This window comes from Plecotus auritus (assembly GCF_963455305.1).
Source record: "Plecotus auritus genome assembly, chromosome: 8".
NCBI classification, from domain to species: Eukaryota; Metazoa; Chordata; class Mammalia; order Chiroptera; family Vespertilionidae; genus Plecotus; species Plecotus auritus.
In genome coordinates, this window is record NC_137782.1 from 39966247 (window position 1) to 39988150 (window position 21904).

The 21904-nt window shown below is 39.7% G+C and overlaps 1 protein-coding gene across 3 annotated transcripts in view; it reads left to right on the plus strand.

The window, feature by feature from the left end:
• Positions 1–21904, plus strand: part of YES1 (YES proto-oncogene 1, Src family tyrosine kinase) — a 58035-nt gene that overhangs the window by 14156 nt on the left and 21975 nt on the right. For all 3 annotated transcript variants that reach the window (XM_080685341.1, XM_080685339.1, XM_080685340.1), the window contains exons 2-3: positions 17469–17741; positions 21690–21789. In XM_080685341.1, the coding sequence (XP_080541467.1) occupies positions 17477–17741; positions 21690–21789 (365 nt within the window). In that variant the 5' untranslated portion in view covers positions 17469–17476. The remainder of the gene's footprint in view (positions 1–17468; positions 17742–21689; positions 21790–21904) is intronic.

Below are 21904 nucleotides of genomic sequence, written 5' to 3' on the forward strand. Positions count from 1 at the left end.
GTCTGTGTCCATTGGTCATGCTCATATGCATAGATACAAGTCCTTTGGTTGATCTCTTACCCTCCCCGCCACACACACACACACCCTCCCTTGCCTTCCTTCTGACGTTTGATGGTTAGATGCTTCTATGTCTCTGGAACTATTTTTGTTCATCAGTTTATGTTGTTCATTATATTCCACAAATGAGTGAGGTCATGTGATATTGATCTTTCTCCCACTGGGAAGGATGGAGAGAGAGAGAGATAAATATGGGTGTGAGAGAGACACATTGATTGGTTGCCTCCCCGCACATGCACCAACCAGGGCCAGAAATCAAACCTGCTACCTAGGTGTGTGTCCTTGACCAGGAATCAAACTCTTGACCCTTTGGTGCAAGGGGTGATGCTTTAACCATTGAGCAACAGAGTTTTAGTTCTTTTACTTATTTATTCATCAAAAATTTTGAAATGTAGTGAATGTACATAATATTAGGTATATGAAACATGAATGCCATAACTACTTGTCCTCTAATTGTTCACATTGATTTTTATTTTAGTAATTAATAACTAAATATATGGTTAGCAAATTCATAGTTTTCTATTTGGGACAAAACAATATATAATAATTCATTTGAATTAATTTTAATTCACATAAAAATGCAAAAATGGTATAGAAATTGTCAGGGGCTTTATTAATTTATTAAAGGTATAATTTTAAAATAGAACAAAATGCTATACTTTTGAAAACATTTAAAAAAGTACATTTTAGACTTTTCTTTAAAAATTTATTATTTGAGTGAAATTTGACAGTGAAAATCACAATTTTCAAAAAGTAAACTTTGACTTCACTTATAGAAATCTTTTATATCAAAATATTTATATATAGTCAATTCTCATTGTTTGCCATAGTTATGTTAGCAAATCACTGAACACTGAATTAGTGAATACTGAACCATTACTCCTAGAGAAAATACAAGGTCAGGTTCCTGCAAGCCTCTGTTCATAACATTTTCATCAGTTGACCAATACATAATCTTGTTTTATTTGTGCTTCTGTTTAAAGACATCTTATTTAATACATATTGTTGATTCAATAACAGTGAACTCACAAGGGCACTATAACTCATGTCTGAATGAAGCTTATCTATAATAATGAAAGGGTAATATGCTAATTAGACTGGACGTCCTTCCTGATAAAGCTGGGGCTGGAGGGAGGCCAGCCCAGGTCCCGGGTGCCTTCCATTGGCTGGAGGAAGGAAGCAGCCGGGTGTCGGCTGCCTGCCGGCGGCCGGAGGAGGGAAGCCCTGGGCCCAGGGACCGAAGGGAAGCCAGTGTATGCTACCGGGGAAAAGAAGGCCTACTCTTTTTTTTTTTTTTTTTTTTAAATATATTTTATTGATTTTTCACAGGAAAGGCGAGGGAGAGAGAGCTAGAAACATCGATGAGAGAGAAACATCCATCAGCTGCCTCCTGCACACCCCCCACTGGGGATGTGCCCACAACCAAGGCACATGCCCCTGACCGGAATCAAACCCGGGACCCTTGAGTCCGCAGGCCGATGGTCTATCCACTAAGCCAAACCGGTTAGGGCGGCCTACTCTTGAATGAATTTTCATGTATTGGGTCTCTAGTGTAACATATATTCTCTGTAAGGCATACCACAGCATTCTTGATTTAGGAACACTAAAGACAGCAATTCAGCGCTAACACTTGGGGACCGTTTTAAACAGTGACATCACCAACAAAAAGCATAAAAATGCAAAAGAAAAAAAAGTGGTACTAGATCAGGGGTGGGCAAACTTTTTGACTCGAGGGCCACAATGGGTTCTTAAACTGGACCGGAGGGCCGGAACAAAAGCATGGATGGAGTGTTTGTGTGAACTAATATAAATTCAAAGTAAAGGAGCGGAGGGGAGAGCAAGAGAACTCTCTGCTCTTTCGGTTCCGCGGGCCAGATAGAACAGCTGAACAGGCCGGATCCGGCCCGTGGGCCGTAGTTTGCCCACAGCTGTACTAGATAGATTGTGGGAAGGACACTTGTTTAGAGTATAAGAGCCTTGTTTGACCTGAGCTGGGGATGTGTGGATCTGAGCAACTCAAATTTTTCATAGCTTTGTGCAAATGACCATAAAAGTGCCATGAGCATTGATTTGTGGGTGGTGGGGGTGGCTGTGTTACAAATAAATCTTAGTAAGCAGGCTAATTTTGCAAATACGAAATTATGATAATGAAGATTTAATGATATTCTTATATAATGAATGATGCAGAATGTCTTCTGGGCTAACTTAAAAACATCTTATATAATAAAAGGCTAATACGCAAATCAACCGAACGGCAGAACGACTGATCGCTATGATGCGCACTGACCACCAGGGGGCAGACGCTCAACGCAGGAGCTGACCCCGGGTGGTCAGTGCACTCCCATAGGGGGAGCGCCGCTCAGCCAGAAGCCCTGAGCTGGGCTCATGGCTGGTGAGCACAGTAATGGTGGCAGGAGCCTCTCTTGCCTCTGTGGCAGCACTAAGTATGTCCGACTGATGGCTTAGGTCTGCTCACCATGGGGAACGGGCCTAAGCCATCAGTTGGACATCTCCCAAGGACTCCCGGACTGTGAGAGGGTGCAGGCTGGGCTGAGGGATTCCCTCCCCCCAAGCCCCAAGTGCAAGAATTTCGTGCATTGGGCCTCTAATCTATATATATGAAAGGCTAAGTGACCGGCCAACTGGCCCATACATATGACGCGCACTGACTACCAGGGGGCAGACGCTCAACGTAGGAGCTGCCGAGCTGCTGTGACTTGACAGCAGTGGTTCTCGGATGATGCACCCTGGAACCAGAGAGGAGGGAGCCTGATTCCTTTCAATGTGCACGAATCCGTGCACTGGGCCACTAGTAGTACATATGAAGATCTCTTTGCAAGGAGCATAGTATACAAGAAGATGAATGGAAAGAGAGGCGCCAAGAAAGGAAAATAAAGTAAATCATGCAGGGCCTTCTGTTTCATATTAAAGAGTTTAGACTTTATATTGGAAGCTAGAAGGGACTGGGACATTGAAGGCTCCTAATCAGATTTTCTTTTTAAAAACACACTCTTCACACCACAGCCTTTAGAAAAGACTGGAGAAACTGTAACCCTAGAGTCATAGAGATTAGTTTAAAAAGCCTTTCAATAATCCAGACAAAAATGATTAGTAGTCATGGGAAGTAGTAGTTGAGAGAAGTAGAAGAATTTTGGAATTACAGGATAGTATAATTAGGTCTTGGTGACTGACTAGATCAGCCGTGGGCAAACTACGGCCCGCAGGCCGGATCCAGCCCGTTCAGCTGTTCTATCGGGCCCGTTCAGCTGTTCTATCCGGCCCGCGGAGCCGAAAGAGCAGAGGGTTCTCTTGCTCTCCCCTCCGCTCCTTCACCAGCAGCAGTGTTAACATGGCAACGTCAGGAAACACGGCCGCAGCTCCTTCTGAGTGGGCGGATTTATATCCGCCCATTCAGTAGAAGGAACAACCTCTCAATCTTCCAGAGGCTCCTTGTAATGCCCGCGGACGGGTCCCCCGACATCACCCTGGGAATGCGTAGACACGTTATCGTGGTGATATAGGGAGACACGCCCCTGGAGAGCACAGTATCAGAGCATTAGCTAAAAAGGAGACCAACAACACTGTTCCCACTGAAGTTGATGTTTTAAAGACCAAAAACCTTTCAACCCAGTCTACATTGCCATCTACATCTACATCCTGGGCATAATTTGGAAGTTGCACTAAAGAAAATGTTTAATTTACTGTTTACACATTTTGTTTTTTTCTATTTGTTTTAGTTTTAAATTATTTTATTATATTTAAGTTTAATTTGAAAGGCTTTTGTACCTTTCCTTTGTTAGGCAATTTTATTTTGCCTTTGCCATCTTCAATATAAGGTATGTTATTGTGCTATGATTCCTCCATTTTTTGAAGTTTCAAATTATAATAATTAGTGTTTACATTCTTCTTGTTAAAATGTTTGAAATGAATAAAACTATTGAAATAATAAAAAAAAAGACCGTACCCTTTTATGTAATGATGTTTACTTTGAATTTATATTAGTTCACACAAACACTCCATCTATGCTTTTGTTCCAGCCCTCCGGTCCAGTTTAAGAACTCATTGTGGCCCTTGAGTCAAAAAGTTTGCCCACCCCTGGACTAGATAGATGGGACATGGAAGAGGGTATGAGTTCAGAATGGCTCTTAGGTTTCAGAGTAAGGCAGCAAGGTGGATGGGAACACTGTACTTACCATTCATTGAGACATGGGTGGCAGAAGGAAGAGTGGATTTTGATGGGAAAGATAACATGACCCCTTTTGGACATGGTAAATTTGAGGTTCCTAGAAGATGTTCCAGTGGATTACCAAGAAATAGCTGTACCAGCTAAAAGAGCCTCTTCTAGTGAGTGGATATTTTGAAAAACAAGATTCATCTTCAGCCTTTATGTTTCTAAAAAAGAATATCTATAGATATGTAATAAGATGTTTTAAAAGGTCTGAGAGACTTCTCATCAAATTGAAAAGTAAAATCATTCTTCCATCAAATTGCTAGAAAGTATTGCTTGTCTTTGCCATTCTGTTGTGTAATTACCATTATTCTGTAGCCTTTTATTTTTAGAAGAAAAACAGGCTTATTTAAAGGCAAAGTTGGTATTTCATATATCTTTTTACATAATAGGTATCCAGGGAGTTATATTAGCATTGATTTTAAATGAAACAAAAACTAAGAAAATCCTACTATATAAAAAGCCAGGGCCATCATGACCGAAACAACTGGATGGACAACCGAATAGCAGGCTGTGTGGGGTGACCAGGCCGGCAGGGGGGTTAGTGAGGGACGACCAAACGACTGAACAGGCTGTGTGGGGCAACCAGGCTGGCAGGGGGAGCAGTTGGGGGCGACCAGGCTGGCAGGGGGGGGGGGGGGCAGTGAGGGGTAACTAGTCCAGCAAGGGGGGTTAGTGAGGGCAACCAAACAACTGAACAGCAGGCTGTGTGGGGCGACCAGGCTGGCAGGGGGGGCAGTTGGGGGTGACCAGGCTGGCGGGGGTGGGGCAGTGAGGGGTGACGAGGCCGGCAAGGGGGGCAGTTAGGGGCGACCAGGCAGACAGGCAGGTGAGCAGTTAGGAGCCAGTGGTCCCGGATTGTGAGAGGGATGTCTGCCGGGATCGGGCCTAAATTGGCAGTCGGACATCCCCCGAGGGGTCGCAGATTGGAGAGGGTGCAGGCTGGGCTGAGGGGACACCCCTCCTCCCCCATGCACGAATTTCATGCACTGGGCCTCTAGTTAAATAATAAACATTTAAGTACCTACTGTATACCAAAACCAAAGCCTTTTAAAATTATTAATGACAGGACAGAATTTTCTTAATTGAAATTAAAAATTAAAATAAAGATACCTTTTAACATATTTGGCAATTACATTTTTGAAGCAAACATTTTAAGACTTTGTATTAAACTAACAAAACCACAATCAACTATTTACTTCATGTAGTAATATAACATCTTACTTGAGAAAGGATATTAGATAGCAAAATAAGCTTAAAAGGACAGTGTTTTAAAAGAAAATGTTTATAACTTTTGTACATCTAAAATTTTTTCAAAATTAAACTTTTTGTAACTGGAAAAAAGATAATGGTTTTAAACATACATAATATATATATGTTACAATTAAGTTATTGGATACCAATCAAAACTTATTTAAAAAATTTTTTTCTTATTACTATTACTAGAAATATTAGCTTAAATATGAGAGATGAAGATACAGCTTCTGGCTAATTCCTGAGAAAAGGCTAGTGGATTAGCAGTATACAATACCTGTATCAAAAGGTATCAAAAATCAGAAAGGTTCCTAGTCTCTGAAAGCTGTAATAGATTAAATTGATTTACTTCTTGTCTTGTTTTTCTAAACTCATCTCCAGCCATGCTCCCCATTTGTGACTTATTTTGGTTTTTGAAACACACTTGATTGTTCCTTGCTTGTTGCTATTGCCAAAAGCTCCTTCTCCCCAGATATTCTGCATTTAATTTCATGTTTAGAGTTGTGTATTTGATTTATATAACAAACTGTTAAATTAAGTTTATACCTATTGACTAAAACATACATTGAAACTCAAGATAATGAGTAAAAGTATGATGGAAATAAAGTAAACACCACAGAAATTTGGGAAAAATCAAAGAGTGTTGGGTCAATTTTATAAATTGATATTTTTTAAAATGTGTCTAATTTCTTCTGCTCTTTAGTCTTAAAGAAATTTTATAAAAACAGAAGGTATTATAGAAATAGTTGCATGGTATGTTTTTAAGTTTTAAAACTCTACCTAAAGAAGACCCATACAATGTCAAAAGGAGCATGTAATTGACATAAGGACTTGAAAGTAATACAGTAAATTGTTTTTTGTGTTTTTTTAATATATTTTATTGATTTCTTACAGAGAGGAAAGGGAGAGGATAAATAGTTAGAAACATGGATGAAAGAGAAACATCAATCAGCTGCCTTTTGCACACCTCCCACTGGGGATGTGCCTGCAACCCACGTACATGCCCTTGACCGGAATCGAACCCGGGACCCTTGAGTCTGCAGGCCGATGGTCTATCCACTGAGCCAAACCGGTCAAGGCAATACAGTAAATTGTTTACTGTAATTTGCAGGTCAAGTCTTGATAAAGGAAAGTAGGTAGAGTATGAAAATCTGAGAGGATAAAAATTTTAAGATAGGTATAAAATCAATTAATTTTGTCAAGAGTTGACTGTAGAGGAAATTATGCTTAATAAATACTTTATAAGTGCCTGTCTACAAACAAACTTGTTTTAATAATTGTCTATAGTGGCTAAAGGTAATCAACTTTTACCTGGGATCTTCATGATTGAATTGTTCTATGTTGAATTTCATAATTTCTTTAAAATCTTGGGCTTTATGTAATTTGTAAGTGATTTTTTTAACTATAAATTTTTAAGCTTTTTGTAGAATTTTTCACATATTTATATTAGGTCCTTCATATGGCTGATCCTATACCAGATTTCATTGAAGAAACTATGAGGAACCACCAGGAATTTAGAATGAGTTGGCTTAATTTTTCTTTGGGGTCAATTGTTTGTATATCTAAAAATGGGAAGAAAAAAAAAGGAGGAGGAAAAAGATGATAGAAAATTACTAAATTACTATCAGTGAGTCCTGCAAACTCAGTTTTCCATTGCTCACATTTTCTGTTCTTTCTATCCTTGGAAAATTAAGTTCTTTGTTTGCTTTTACAAGACAAAGTGCACGCCCTTTAGTAGTCTGCTGTTTCCTCCTCTCTGCTCTGTTTTCTATTTCATAGTTCTGCCTGTCCTTTGTGCTTTATGCTAAAAGGAGGGGATTTAAAAATGAAAGAGAAAAATCATTGGCTGTGTTTATGGCCTATAGAGTACAGTGACCTGTGGAGAGTGATCATTTTGTATCTTATGAAATTAAGTCTATAAATTTATTTCTCTAGAATTTCTTAAAGATTTAGATGGGAGCCATCTGGGCAAAATGCCAAACTAGCCTTTTCTTCACTGCTGGATACAGCATATAAAGTCACAATTATTTAGCTTGCTAGAGTTAGTTTATAGAAATAAAGTACATTTAAATGTTTTTTAAGAGTTCAGAAATATATTAAATCATCTGAGAATTTTTAATTACTGTTACTACTGATAAGGCAAAATGGTCAGGGTGGAGAAGGACAGGATGATGCTTTCAGTTAGATATGTGTTGTAAGTGGAGCAGTGAAGTTCACTGCCAATAATGTTACCACGTTGTAACATTTTCTGAAGAGTTAATATTTAATAACTTAATAAAGAACAGACAATGTTATATGCAAGGCTTCCCTAAAGGCTTTCTGGGGATAATGCAGTACAGAACTCAGAAAACCCAGCTCCCTAGTTGTGCTTAGTTTTTAGCCTCATCTCCTTGAGCAAGTGACTGAACCCTCCCCAGGCTTTAGGTTCTTCATTAAATATAATATGTAGAGAATACCTCTATTCTTTTCCTTCTGACAGTTAAGATTATTATGGGGTCAAATTAAATATTAAAGTACTTTGGAAACAAAGCACTGTCAAAGTGTAAAATATTTTAAAAACAAAATACCTTTAACACCCAGTACAGTATAAAATGTTATCAGCTAATGATTGAGGCAGATGCTTTTAAAAAATTACTTCAAATTTGTCTCAGCCCTACTAAATATACTCTTAGAAAGTATCCTATACTGATAACAATATAAGAAATTCTAATAATATCACTTGATAGAAAGTTGAAAAACTTATTTGACTTACAGAATTGATAACTTAGGAAATAGAAAATCTGCAAGTATTTCTAGAACTCTTGCTATATACTTGGCTCTTTGGGGAGAAATATTAGGCAGGTTATTAGAAAGAATTAGAATCAAGTTACAATCCAGTGATTTAGTCTTTCAGCAAAAAATAAATAGCCCAGCTGGTGTGGCTCAGTAGTTGAGTGTTGACCTATTATCCAAGAGGTCATGGTTCGATTTCCGATCAGGGCATAGGTCTGGGTTCCCGGCTCAATCCCCAGTTGGGGCGTGTAGGAGGCAGCCGATCAATGATTTTCTTTCATCATTGATGTTTCTATCTCTCTCTCTTCCTCTCCCTCTCTTGTAGGGAGTGGTTATGGGGTTAAGCCTCGGACTGACTTGCTGGCAAAGCTGCAAACAAGTCCCAGCTTAGAGGTCACAGCCCTCTTAGCATAATTAAGCTTGATCTTGTGACTGCTCCCTAGATCAGTGATCAGCAAACCACGGCTTGTGAGCCACATGCGGCTCGCAAGCCGCGGTTTGCCGCTCTGTTGACTAATGAGTTTGCCGACCACTGCCCTAGATCTTTCCTGGGTAGCTAATGGGCTGTGGGAGGTGCAGCAAGTGCTGCCAAAACAAGTGAAACTTACAAGAACATTGTAAATTACTTTGTTTACCTCTGACTATAAAATAAAGGCTCAGCTTGCAGTCTGGATCTGTTCTGTGGCCTCAGCCAGGCACAGAAGATCCACCTAGACCCAGCTTATTCTCTTTGTCTGTCTTTTCTTCATCCTTCGCCAGCCCCCGCTCAGGCTCGCCGAATCCTTGGCTGTGCTGGCACGGCACACTCTCTGAAATCAATTTAAGAAAAGAAAGAAAGAAAAAGAAGCTGGAGGACAGGTTAAGAGGAATAATGAAAAACTGGTAGGGTGAGGGAAAAAACTGTGACTTTTGAAGGAAAAGCAGTTAGGAGGAATGTCTTGCAGAGAGAAAGGCCTAAACAAGGGTCTTGAATGGACAAAAAAGTGAAAAGGAGGGATTATGGAAGCTAGGAATAGAAATGTGGGTTGAGTGAATAATTATAGTAACCTCTGTTATGAATTGATGTATTTCAGTTGGCCTGTTATCAAATTTAAAATACTGGTTTTCATATCTTTTCCTCCATACAGCTGCTATTCTTTCAAAGGCTAATTTTATGTAATTGTTAACAATGTTCTATTAATATTTAGACTTTGTATATAGGTAATCTTGAAAGTACTTTGTATGGATTTTTTTTAAAAATATATTTTATTTTATTTTTTTTTAAATATATTTTATTGATTTCTTACAGAGAGGAAAGGGAGAGGATAGATAGTCAGAAACATCGATGAGAGAGAAACATCGATCAGCTGCCTCCTGCACACCCCCCACTGGGGATGTGCCCGCAACCCAGGTACACGCCCTTGACCGGAATCGAACCTGGGACCCTTCAGTCCGCAGGCCGACGCTCTATCCACTGAAACAAACTGGTCAGGGCAAACTTTGTATGGATTTTTAAATATTTTTGCATTTAACATATTTTGTAGATATATAGCGATTGTTGGTTAAAATTTTTGGTTTAAAGAATTTTTTTTAATATATTTTATTTTTTTATTTTATTTTTATTTTTTTAAATAAATCTTTATTCAGATTATTACAATTGTTTCTCCTTTTTCCCCCCATAGCTCCCCTCAACCCGGTTCCCACCCCACCTTCTGCCCTTACCTCCCCCACACTGTCCTCATCCATGGGTGTATGATTTTTGTCCAGTCTCTTCCTGAACGCCCCCCCCCATTCCTTTTTCCCCCTGAGAATTATCAGTCCACTCCCTTTCTATGCCCCTGATTCTATTATATTCTCCCTTTCTATGCCCCTGATTCTATTATATTCACCAGATTATTCTGTTCCTCAGGTTTTTAATTCACTTGATTTTTAGGTTCACTTGTTGATAGATATGTATTTGTTGTTCATAATTTTTATCTTTACTTTTTTCTTCTTCCTCTTCTTTAAGAATACCTTTCAGCATTTCATATAATACTGGTTTGGTGGTGATGAACTCCTTTAGCTTTTTCTTATCTGTGAAGCTTTTTTTTTTTAAATATATATATATTTTATTGATTTTTTTACAGAGGGGAAGGGAGAGGGAAAGAGAGTTAGAAACATCAATGAGAGAGAAACATCGCTCAGCTGCCTCTTGCACACCTCCTACCGGGGATGTGCCCACAACCAAGGTACATGCCCTTGACCGGAATCGAACCTGGGACCTTTCAGTCTGCAGGCCGACGCTCTATCCACTGAGCCAAACCGGTTAGGGCATCTGTGAAGCTCTTTATCTGCCCTTCAATTCTGAATGATAGCTTTGCTGGGTAGAGTAATCTTGGTTGTAGGTTCTTGCTATTCATCACTTTGAAAATTTCTTGACACTCCCGTCTGGCCTGCATAGTTTCTGTTGAGAAATCAGCTGACAATCGTATGGGTACTCCTTTGTAGGTAACTAACTGTTTTTCTCTTGCTGCTTTTAATATTCTCTCTTTGTCTTTTGCTCTTGGCTTTTTAATTATGATGTGTCTTGGTGTGGTCCTCTTTGGATTCCTTTTGTTTGGGGTTCTGTGCGCTTTCTGGACTTGTAAGTCTATTTCTTTCACCAGTTGGGGGAAGTTTTCTGTCATTATTTCTTCAAATAGGTTTTCAGTATCTTGCTCTCTCTCTTCTTCTGGCACCCCCATAATTCTGATGTTGGTACGCTTGAAGTTGTCCCAGAGTCTTCTTACACTATCTTCAACTTTTTGGATTTTTTTTGCTTTTTGCTTTTTCAGTTGAGTGTTTTTTGCTTCTTTGTATTTCAATTCTTTGACTTGATTCTTGTGTTCCTTTAGTCTGTTGTTGGGTCTCTGTATAATATTTTTTATTTCAGTCAGTGTATGTTTAATTTCTAGTTGGTCCTTTTTCATATCTTCGAGGGTCCCGTTATATTTATCGGCCTTTTCTAGGATATTCTTGAAAAGCCTTATAACCATGGTTTTGAATTCTATATCCAGTCGTTTGTTTTCCTCCATTTCTTTCGTTTGTGATATGTTTCTTTGACACCGCATTTTCACTGCTTCCCTGAGTTGGTAGGGTAGATTTGTGTGCTAGGTGTCCTATATGGCCCAGTGGGTCGGCCTCCCCAGTTAACCTGAGGTGGACACTCTTGGTGCACCCCTTTGTGGACTGTGTGTACAGCCTTGTTGTAATTAAGTCTTTATTGTTGTTGGTATCACTGGGAGGAATTGACCTCCAGGCCAGTTGGCTGTAAGGATCAGCTGTGTCTATGCTGGGAGAAGTTCGGTGTTGGAGACAGCCTTATAGGATTAGACTTGCCAAATTGCAATAGCCTCTGTGCTCAGCTTGGATGGGGTGGAGTCTCAGGGCGGAGCAGACAGTCTTGGCTTCCAGTCAGCCTTGCTCTTGAGCGCGTGCGCGCCTGCAGACCTCTGCCTTCCCCGGCTTCTGACTCCCTTCCACTAGGGAAAGCCTGTGGCAACCTCTGCAGCCTTTGTGCGCACTGGCATGCTCACGCCTGCAGACCTTTGCCTTCCCCGGCTCCTGAGTCTCCACCCGAGAGTCCAGATTCCCCTCACAAGAGCGTGGGTCCCCAGGGGCTCTCCTGGAACTGGGGTTCAGTGCAGTCAGAACTGGGGCTCAGTGCAGTCAGGAGCTTCGGACTCCCTTCTGCTAGGGAAAGCCTGTGGCAACCTCCGCAGCCTTTGTGCACACAGGCGCGTGCGCCTCCAGAACCCTGCCTGCCGGGGCTCACCCGGTCTCCCCCGGGTCTCCGAGTCTCCGGGTGCCTTTCTCTCTACCTGACAGTCCAGACTCTTCCTGTATGAGCCTGGGTCCACGGGGTTTCGCCCGGGACTGGGTTTCAGTGCAGTCAGAACTGGGGTTCAGTGCGGTCGGGGGCTTCCTTCCCCCTTCCGCCAGAGAAAGTCAGCCAGGCTCTCAGCCGCCCTTCCCTCTGCGCACACAAAGACCCTTTGCCGTACCTCCAATTCTCTGTGAGCTTTTCTCTTTCCTTCTAGTTGTAGAATTTTCACTCAGCCAGGTTTCCTGTGGTTCTGGATGGTGTCCGTTCTGTCTTTTAGTTGTAGTGTTGAAATTGTTGTGCGAGGCAGCAGTTTAGGTGCTTACCTATGCCGCCATCTTGGTTTCTCCATATATTTTATTGATATTTTACAGAGAGGAAGGGAGAGGGATAGAGAGTTAGAAACATCGATGAGAGAGAAACATCGATCAGCTGCCTCCTGCACATCTCCTACTGGAGATGTGCCCGCAACCAAGGTACATGCCCTTGACTGGAATCGAACCCGGGACCCTTCAGTCCGCAGGCCGACGCTCTATCCACTGAGCCAGACCGGTTTTGGCGTTGGTTAAAATTTATCCTTCAACTTTGAGTATTGAGTCAGAGGTTGTCAATCTGGTACCTTTAAAAGTTTGCATTTATTAGAAGACTTGGAAGGTTGGACATATCTTGAGATGCTAATTGGCCTTTTGTATTTCATTTGTGAATTGCCTTTTGATAAGCTTTCCTATTTTTCTGAGGGTTTTTTTTTTCATGGGTAAGAGTTGTCTATGTTAAGAAGGTCAACCAGTGTTCATGTATACACATTCATGTGTGTGTTGAGAGAGCAAGTAAGAGCATGAGAAAGTACAGATAATTACTTCTCATATCTTTAGCTTCACTTAAGAGTGTTTGTCCCCACCTCTGCTTCTCACATGAAAGTTAAATAATCATATGTCTATTCATCTTTTTTTTTAAGGTTTCTGCTTTTACATTATACTTTAATAGAGTTTTCCAACACTAGATTATTAAATGACTTACCTTTAATTTCTAGTAACACTTCTAGAAGCAGTTGCCTTTCATATGTTTAGCTATAATTCTCTCATGGTGTTTTCAGTAGATATTTAGATTTCCAGTCCCAATCGTTTCAGTGCTGTCACATCCTCAGAATATAGCCATTAAGATAATGAGCTGAAAAAACCTTCTAACTCTGAGATTCTATTTTAACATTTATAGCTACACTAAAGGCCTGATGCATGAAATTTGTGCAAGAGACTCCTGCCTCAGCCGCTGTCCCGGCTCTCGCAGCGGCAGCCATGGAAGGTTGTCTGGTCTAATTAGCATATTATGCTTTTATTATTATAGATTTTTAATTAATGTTATATAGCCTAGGTTGTTTTTCAGAATTTAGGAGGCACACATATTATCACTCACTCACTTCCCTTTGAATGCCATATAAGTAGGGAAAATCTGTAAAATAAGAATGACTTTTAAAAGTGAAGTAGAGAGAACCAAGATGGGGGCATACGTAAACACCTGTACTTGCTGCCTCTCACAACCATATCAAAATTACAACTAAAAGACAGAACAACTCTCATCAAGAACCACGGAAAAGCTGGCTGAGTGGCAGTACTACAACCAGAGAGGTGAAGAAAGCACATTGAGACTGGTAGGAGGGGAGAAATCAAGATAGCAGCATAAGGTATACACCTGTACGTGCTGCCTCTCACAACCACACCAAAACTACAACTAAAAGACAAAACAGCTATCATCCAGAATCACAGGAAAGCTGGCTGAGTAGAAGTTGTACAACTAGAAGGAAAGAAAAAAGCGCATTGAGACTGGGTAGGAGGTGCAGAGGTGTGGAAAAGCAGAGGTATGGAGGCGCACAAACCGGGCTGGCAACTGGGTGCACTGTTTTTAAGCTCCTGAGTGCTCTGAACTCCAGTTTCCAGCAAGACTCTGGGGACCCAGACTCCTACAGGGAGAAACTGGACTGTCTGGCATCGTGTCAGAAAGCGAGGGTAGCTTTCTCGCAGAGGTGCTCGCAGGGATCATTGTTACTGCGTGGGGGCGCGTGACGTGGGGATGCGGAGACACGGAGACGCTGAGACACAGAGACGGCTGACTGGCAGCCATTGCTGTTTGCTCCGCCCTGGTGACTCCCTGAGACCCCGCCCCACCCAATTTACAGCCCCACCCAAGCTGTGCGTGGTGGCTTTTGCATATGAATGGCCTGTCCTTTCACAGCCTAACCTAACAAACTGCAGCTGGGTCAGAGAGCTCTAAAACTTCCAAACATCAAACAAAGAGGAGAATCTGCATATCTCACTATAGCTCCTGCTGGATGGCCTCAGGCAGTGGTTGACTTTGCACTTCCTTGGAGATCCAAGAGCCAGTGTACCTAGTGGTCAGTGTGAGACGATCCCAGATTGCAACTCCTCACATCCATAAGTGACACACTCAAGAGGCAGACTCAGTGAGCACCAAAGCCCCACTGAAGTAAGCCCTATAAGGGTGTCTCCAGCACAGCAGTTCTTCCATTATAGACACAGTGGCTTCTCATAGCCATTTGGCCTGGAGGTCATTTCCTCTCAGTGATACCAACAGCAATCAAGGCTTAACTACAACAAGACTGTGCACCCAGCCCACAAAGGGGTGCACCAAGAGTGTCCATCTCAGGTGATTGGGGAGGCTGAGCCAGTGGGCCCTATAGGACACCTACCACACAAGGCCACTCTATCAACACAGGGAAGCAGCCAAAATGCGGAGACAAAGAAACATGTCACAAATGAAAGAAATGGAGGAAAGCAAAATACTGGATATAGAGTTCAAAACCACAGTTATAAGGTTATTCAAGAATCTTCTAGAAACCTCCAAGGAACTTAGTGAGACCTTCAAGGATCTTAATGAGAATGCCAAAAAAATGGAAAAGGACCAGTCAGAAATAAAGCATACACTGTCTGAAAGAAAGAATAATATACAGAAATTCAACAGTAGACCAGAGGATCCCAAGAATCAAGTCAAAGGTTTGAAATACAAAGAAGCAAAAAACACCCAACCAGAAAAGCAAAAAGAAAAAAGAAACCAAAATTATGAAGATAGTGTAAGGAGCCTCTGGGACAACTTCAAGCGTACCAACATTTGAATTATGGAGGTGCCAGAAGAAGGGAGAGAGCAAGATATTGAAAACCTATTTGAAGAAATAATGACAGAAAACTTCCCCCACCTGGTGAAAGAAATAGACTTATAAGTCCAGGAAGCGCAGAGAACCCCAAACAAGAGGAATCCAAAGAGGACCACACCAAGACACGTCATAATTAAAATGCCAAGGGCAAAAGACAAAGAGAGAATCTTAAAAGCAGCAAGAGAAAAACAGTTAATTACATACAAGGAAGTACCCATACAACTGTGAGCTGATTTCTCAACAGAAACTATGCAGGCCAGAAGGGAGTGAGTGGCAAGAAATATTTAAAGTGATGAATAGCAAGAACCTACAACCAAGATTGCTCTACCCAGCAAAGCTATCATTTAGAATTGAAGGTCAGATAAAGAGCTTCACAGACAAGAAAAAGCTAAAGGAATTCATCACCACGAAACCAGTATTATATGAAATGCTGAAGGGTATTCTTTAAGAAGAGGAAGAAGAAAAAGGTAAAAATAAAAAAGTATGAACAACAAAGTGACAACAAATACATATCTTATCAAGTGAATCTAAAAATCAAAGGAATAAAAAATCTGATGAACAGAATTAAACTGGTGAACATAATAGAATCAGGGGCATGGAAAGAGAGCATACTGACAATTCTCAGGGGGAAGAGATTGGACAAAGATCTTACACCTATGGACAAGGACAGTGGAGGGGCGAGGGCCTGAGGTGGGGTGGGAACCCGGTGGAGGGGAGCTATGCGGGGGAGAAAAGAGGAACATCTGTAATAATCTGAACAATGAAGATTAAAAAATAAGTCAGTGAATTAATGAAATCTCCATTACTGCCTCTTCAGGAAGTGAATAAAAAATAATGCAGATTTTGAAATATTAGTAAACCTACTATATGCATATCACATTGATAGGCTGTATAATATATAAGGAATGAGTAATTCTTGCTTTTAAGAAATGTATTGCCAGTAATTTGGAGGTAGGGTGGGAAATAGGCCAGTAAGCCCCTCCATCCCCCCACCCCCCAAAAAAGGAATAAGGCGAGAGTTCATACAGAAATCTTCCCACGCCCTGGCCAACGTGGCTCTATAGAAAAATCTTCTCAAGCCCTGGCCAATGTAGCTGTTGGTTGGAGCATTGTACCGTACACCAAAGGGTGGTGGATTTGATTCCCAGTCAGGGCACATACCAGGTTTCGAGTTCATCCCCCATCTGGGCGAGTACAGGAGGCAGCCAATTGATGTTTCTCCCTCCCTCCCTCTCCCTCTCCTCCCTTTTCTGAAATCGATAAAAATATTTTTTTGAAAAAACATAGGAGATGAAATTGGAAGGATAGATTGGGGTCAAATTGGGTACGCATTGGGGCAGTGTCTATCAATAAAGAAGGGGAAAGATGTGAAAGATGTGGAGCTGCACTGTCCTATATGGTAGCCACTAGCTACATACAGCTATTGTGCCTGGCCCAAATTGAGATGTACTGTAAGTTTAAAATACATACCAGATTCTAAGATTTAGCACACAGACCCACATGAAACATCTCATTAAAAACTTGTATATTGATATGTTGAAATAATTATATTTTAGATGTATTGGGTTAAATAAAATTTATTAAAATTTCACCTGTTTCTTTTTATTATTTTTAATGTGGCTCCTAGAAAATTTATATTGTGACTCAGATTATATTTCTGTTACATACTACTGGTTTAGGTTGGAGTATAACCAGTATTTGCTAGTACCTACTATGTGTCAGATGTTATCTAGAACTTGTAATAAACGAGTTACTCCTCAGAAAACCTTATGAAGTAGGTGATATTATCATCCTTCTTTTTCAAGTAACTGAGGTCCAGAGAGGTTAAGCAACTTATCTAAATGACTCCACTAGTAAGTAGAAAGCCAGGATCCAAACTTGGGTCTCTCTGGCTTCAGAGCCCATGATTTTCCCTATTCATTGTGGCATGTTTTCATTGGACCATTAAAAGTGGTTGTGTTGGAGAATGACACAATTGGAATGATGCCTTAGCAGATAATGAGGGGAAGAGATATCATCTTTAGCTGTCTGGTTTTTATTTTTATTTGTTTTTTTAATGTTACTTTTTGCAGGAGAAAAAATGCTCTGTTTAAAGTTAACTTTTGAATTGCATCTTTTTGATATAGCCTTTATGTTAACTGCTTCTAAAAGTATTTACCTTATTTCTTTTGTAGATTTTATAATGGGCTGCATTAAAAGTAAAGAGAATAAAAGTCCAGCAATTAAATATAGAACAGAAAACACTCCAGAACCTGTGAGTACAAGTGTAAGCCATTATGGAACAGAACACACTCCAGCAACACCATCATCTTCAGCAAAGGGAACATCTGTTAATTTTAGCAGTCTTTCCATGACACCATTTGGAGGATCCTCAGGGGTGACACCTTTTGGAGGAGCATCTTCCTCATTCTCAGTGGTGCCAAATTCATATCCTGCTGGTTTAACAGGTGAGATTTAAATGGACAATTCTGTTGTAAGTTTGAGAATATGACCTTGGGCAATACATGCATAAGGTTTGCCTGCTGTAAGAAAAATAACTTACTGGTTGACTTTTTAAATAAGTTTGTTAAAATTAAGGTCTCTTAACATAAAAATTAAAGTGTTATTGTATACATGGATATCTTTTTGGGAAATCTGGTAATAAACTGATAGTGATTATGTACTAGGTTACACCATTAAGAATTTCATTAATTCATTTTTCAAGTAATTATTAGGTGCCTACTGTGTGGCTGGAACTGAGGATATAAAGATTTAAAACATAATGTAAAATACAGCATAGGGAATATAGTCATAATTATGTATGGTGTCAGATGCATACTAAACTTAACCGGGGTGATCACTTCATGAGATATATAAATGTCTAATCACTATGTTGTACACCTAAAACTATGTCAACTGTAACTGAAAAATAAATTTTAAAAACATACCTCTCCCTCAAGAATGTTGCAATTTCTCAGGATTGTAAAGTGCTGTCCTCTATTAGTAATTACAGTCAAACCTTGTTTCTAAAACATCTCCCATTTTGTTTTTTTTTGTTTTTTTTTAATATATTTTATTGATATTTTACAGAGAGGAAGGGAGAGGGATAGAGAGCTAGAAACATCGATGAGAGAGAAACATCGATCAGCTGCCTCCTGCACACCTCCCACTGGGGATGTGCCCGCAACCAAGGTACATGCCCTTGACCGGAATCGAACCTGGGACCCTTCAGTCCGCAGGCCGACGCTCTATCCACTGAGCCAAACCGGTTTCGGCAACATCTCCCATTTTGAACAGTGCGATTCTCCACCAAGTTGTTCACAGAAGAAATGTCTCAGTTGTTGACCAAAACTTCAGTTTTCGACCTGATAACCCTTTTATGCTCATACCTCAGCATGACAAAAGCGGCCCTCAGGCAACAAAGGAGAGCATGCTTTTGTTGTTGGAGAAATCAATGATTAACCCAATTTTAAAACATGAAGACCATCAAGAGTATTTATATTGCTAAGGTTGTGAAAGTGCTCACAAAAAAACAGTCACAAGCAATTGAATAGATAGAAAAACTGTTGTTGATTGATTGAATAAACGAAAAACAGCCAGTGATAGCATTTTGGAGGCAGTGATATATTAAAAATTCATTTAAGGCTAGTAGGGATGGTTCAATAAATTTAAGAAGTGTTTATAGATTAAACAGTACATTAGACATTGTATTATATATAAGAAAGGTTAAATAAAATTGAATCATCTAGGGGCCTGGAACGGATTAATTCAGTTTACATTATTTCTAATGGGAAAAAATGATTCAGTCTTCGAACAAACCGCTTGTCAAACATGTATGCAAATTAAGTTCAAGAACCGATGTTCCACTATACTTAAATGTTAATTAAATGGCAAAATGGTGATGATAATGCAGTTTTTCTATTAGGTACTAGTGATTTAAAAGAGAAAAATTCTGAGGCTCGGAGTTTAAATGATTTCTTTCAGAGTCAAAGATAATAAGCAGAGAGCCCAGATTTAATGACCTATTCTAGAACTCCATTTATTATTTATATCATAGTATCCTTTTAGAGAACAGCAAGAAGTGAGAGCTGACCACCTTTAATGGAGCCAGAAATGCCCCCAAAAAAAGTAGTCAGAAACTTTAAAAAGAGAGCCGAAACCGGTTTGGCTCAGTGGATAGAGCGTCGGCCTGCGGACTGAAGGGTCCCGGGTTCGATTCCGGTCAAGGGCATGTGCCTTGGTTGTGGGCACATCCCCAGTGGGGAGTGTGCAGGAGGCGGCTGATCGATGTTTCTCTCTCATCGATGTTTCTGGCTCTCTATCCCTCTCCCTTCCTCTCTCTGTAAAATATCAATAAAATATATTTTAAAAAATATATAAGAAACTTTAAAAAGAGAGTTATTTTATGAAGGATCCCATATTAGGATGCTTTTCCCTTGAGTAACAAAACATAGCTGGCTTAAAAGGTAGGATAAACTCCAGTATTCCTTCATGTCATCAACAACTCAAGTTTCTTTGATCTCTCTCCTTCGGTCCTTGGATTGTCCACTTTATCTTTAGACTTATGACAAAACAGTTGCCAGCATCAAATTGAGCAACGTGTACTTACTAACAACCAATGGGGACAAAAGAGGACTCTCTTCTACAAGCATGGACTATAAATTTGTCCCTTCAGTCTGCTTGCTTCTGAACCAGTAATAGTGACCAGAGGGATGGCATACACTAATTCTATTAGACTGTACCTGTGGGGAGTTATGGACCTCAAAAAGTCAATTACAATCTAATTCCAGCCCTCTAACTCTAAATACTTCAGTAACAGATGGCCATGATGGTATTTATCAGTCATCAGCAAAAATTTTAATTATCTTCAGGATTATATGTTTGGGAAAGATAGTAATCCAAAATGATAAAGTAAATATTGATAACTTTAACACATAATTTAGTGACCTAAAGCAGTTTATATATGTGAAATAGTTTGTTCATGGATATTAATTTATTAATAAATATGGAGTGTCTGTATGCCAGTTATAGAGAGTTATAAGTGAGAGAAACAAGGTTTCTGCCCTAAAGGGTTGGATAGTAGTTAATATAAACAACTATTCAGTGTGATTAACAGTTCTCAAATGCTATGAAAGAATTAACCAGAACATTGGTGAAGGCCTTTTAGATGATCGGGAATGGCATCTTGAGAAGAAATTATTTGAGCTGAGGTTTTATTATTGAGAATGATCTAAACCTGTGCAGAACTGGGAAAAGAGCTTTCTGCAAAGTTTAGGAGGTACACATGGACGTGGCAGTTTTTGAAGAGTAGTAAGGAGGCCCATATGAACAGGATAGAATTGTAAGATTTGGGATTAAAGCGTCAGGATTACTCAGGACCTTGTAGACTGGTAAGAAGTTTGGGTTTTATTCAAAGCCAAAAAGAAGCTATTGAAGATATTTCCGTTAAGGATTATGATGATTGAATTGCCTTTTAAAAGAAACTCATTCTGGAAGCTGTAGGGAAGCTGATACACAGAGAGTAGGAGGCTGCTACTCTCAATAGTCCCAGAAGTCCCAGTGAGAAGGAACAAGGGCTTGGATTAGGGTGGCAGCAGTAGAAATGGAAAAGAAAGTAGGTATTTTAGAGGTAGAACCACTTATCTTGAGTACCTGGTTGGTTAGTAATGCCATTTGCTTAGGTAGGGAAGTCTCAGGTAACAGGTTAGAGGAGAAAAATCAACACCTTTGTTTTTGTAACTAATAAGTTTTAAATGCTTGTTAGACATTAGGTAGACATGTAAAAAGGGTAGTATTATGATTGGAAGCTAGATAAATGAAATAATCCGTTTTATTCTTTGTTTTGTTTGCAGATAATAGTTTGGCTGTTTAAGTGTGCTAATCTCTTAATCATCTGCACACAATGCTATATAAGACAGTTATTTTTGAAATTTATAAGTCATATCAGCCATACAATTTAATTGCTAAGAAAAACATGTCATTTTTATATTTGAATGTTAAATATAATAAATTATCTTACTAAAACCTTAGTTATTACTGTTAATGATTAGTTTTAAGGATTGAAATGTTCACTCATTGTTTATAAGAAATTTAGACAATCAATGCCTGTAGTTTGATGCTTTTTCTGCCAAAGAAGTGATTTGAACTTTGTCTTTCAAGCCAGAGAATCAAAATTAAATTTGTGTCTCTGGGTCTGAATTTTAAAATTTGTAGAGTATAGTACTTCCAAAGAAGGCCTTAAGAGAGTATCTTACTAATTTGAAAATGCCAGCTTCCCAATTTTCAACTTTAAAAAATAGATTCTGGAGACCAGGGAAAAAGAACTATGCTTAAGCCTTTTTGCTGGCAATGATTTTTAATTTCTCTTCTGTTAATTTAGCTATATAATTTACCTTGGTCTTCTTTTCCTCCAATAGGTGGTGTTACTATATTTGTGGCCTTATATGATTATGAAGCTAGAACTACAGAAGACCTTTCATTTAAGAAGGGTGAAAGATTTCAAATAATTAACAATACGTAAGTGTTACGAATGAGAAATACTGACAGTCACCTAGTCTTTACGTCGAAACCACTGAGCTAGTTAATGATTACGAGATGAGAGTGGTGGGGTGTGGACCTCTGCCCATTTGGT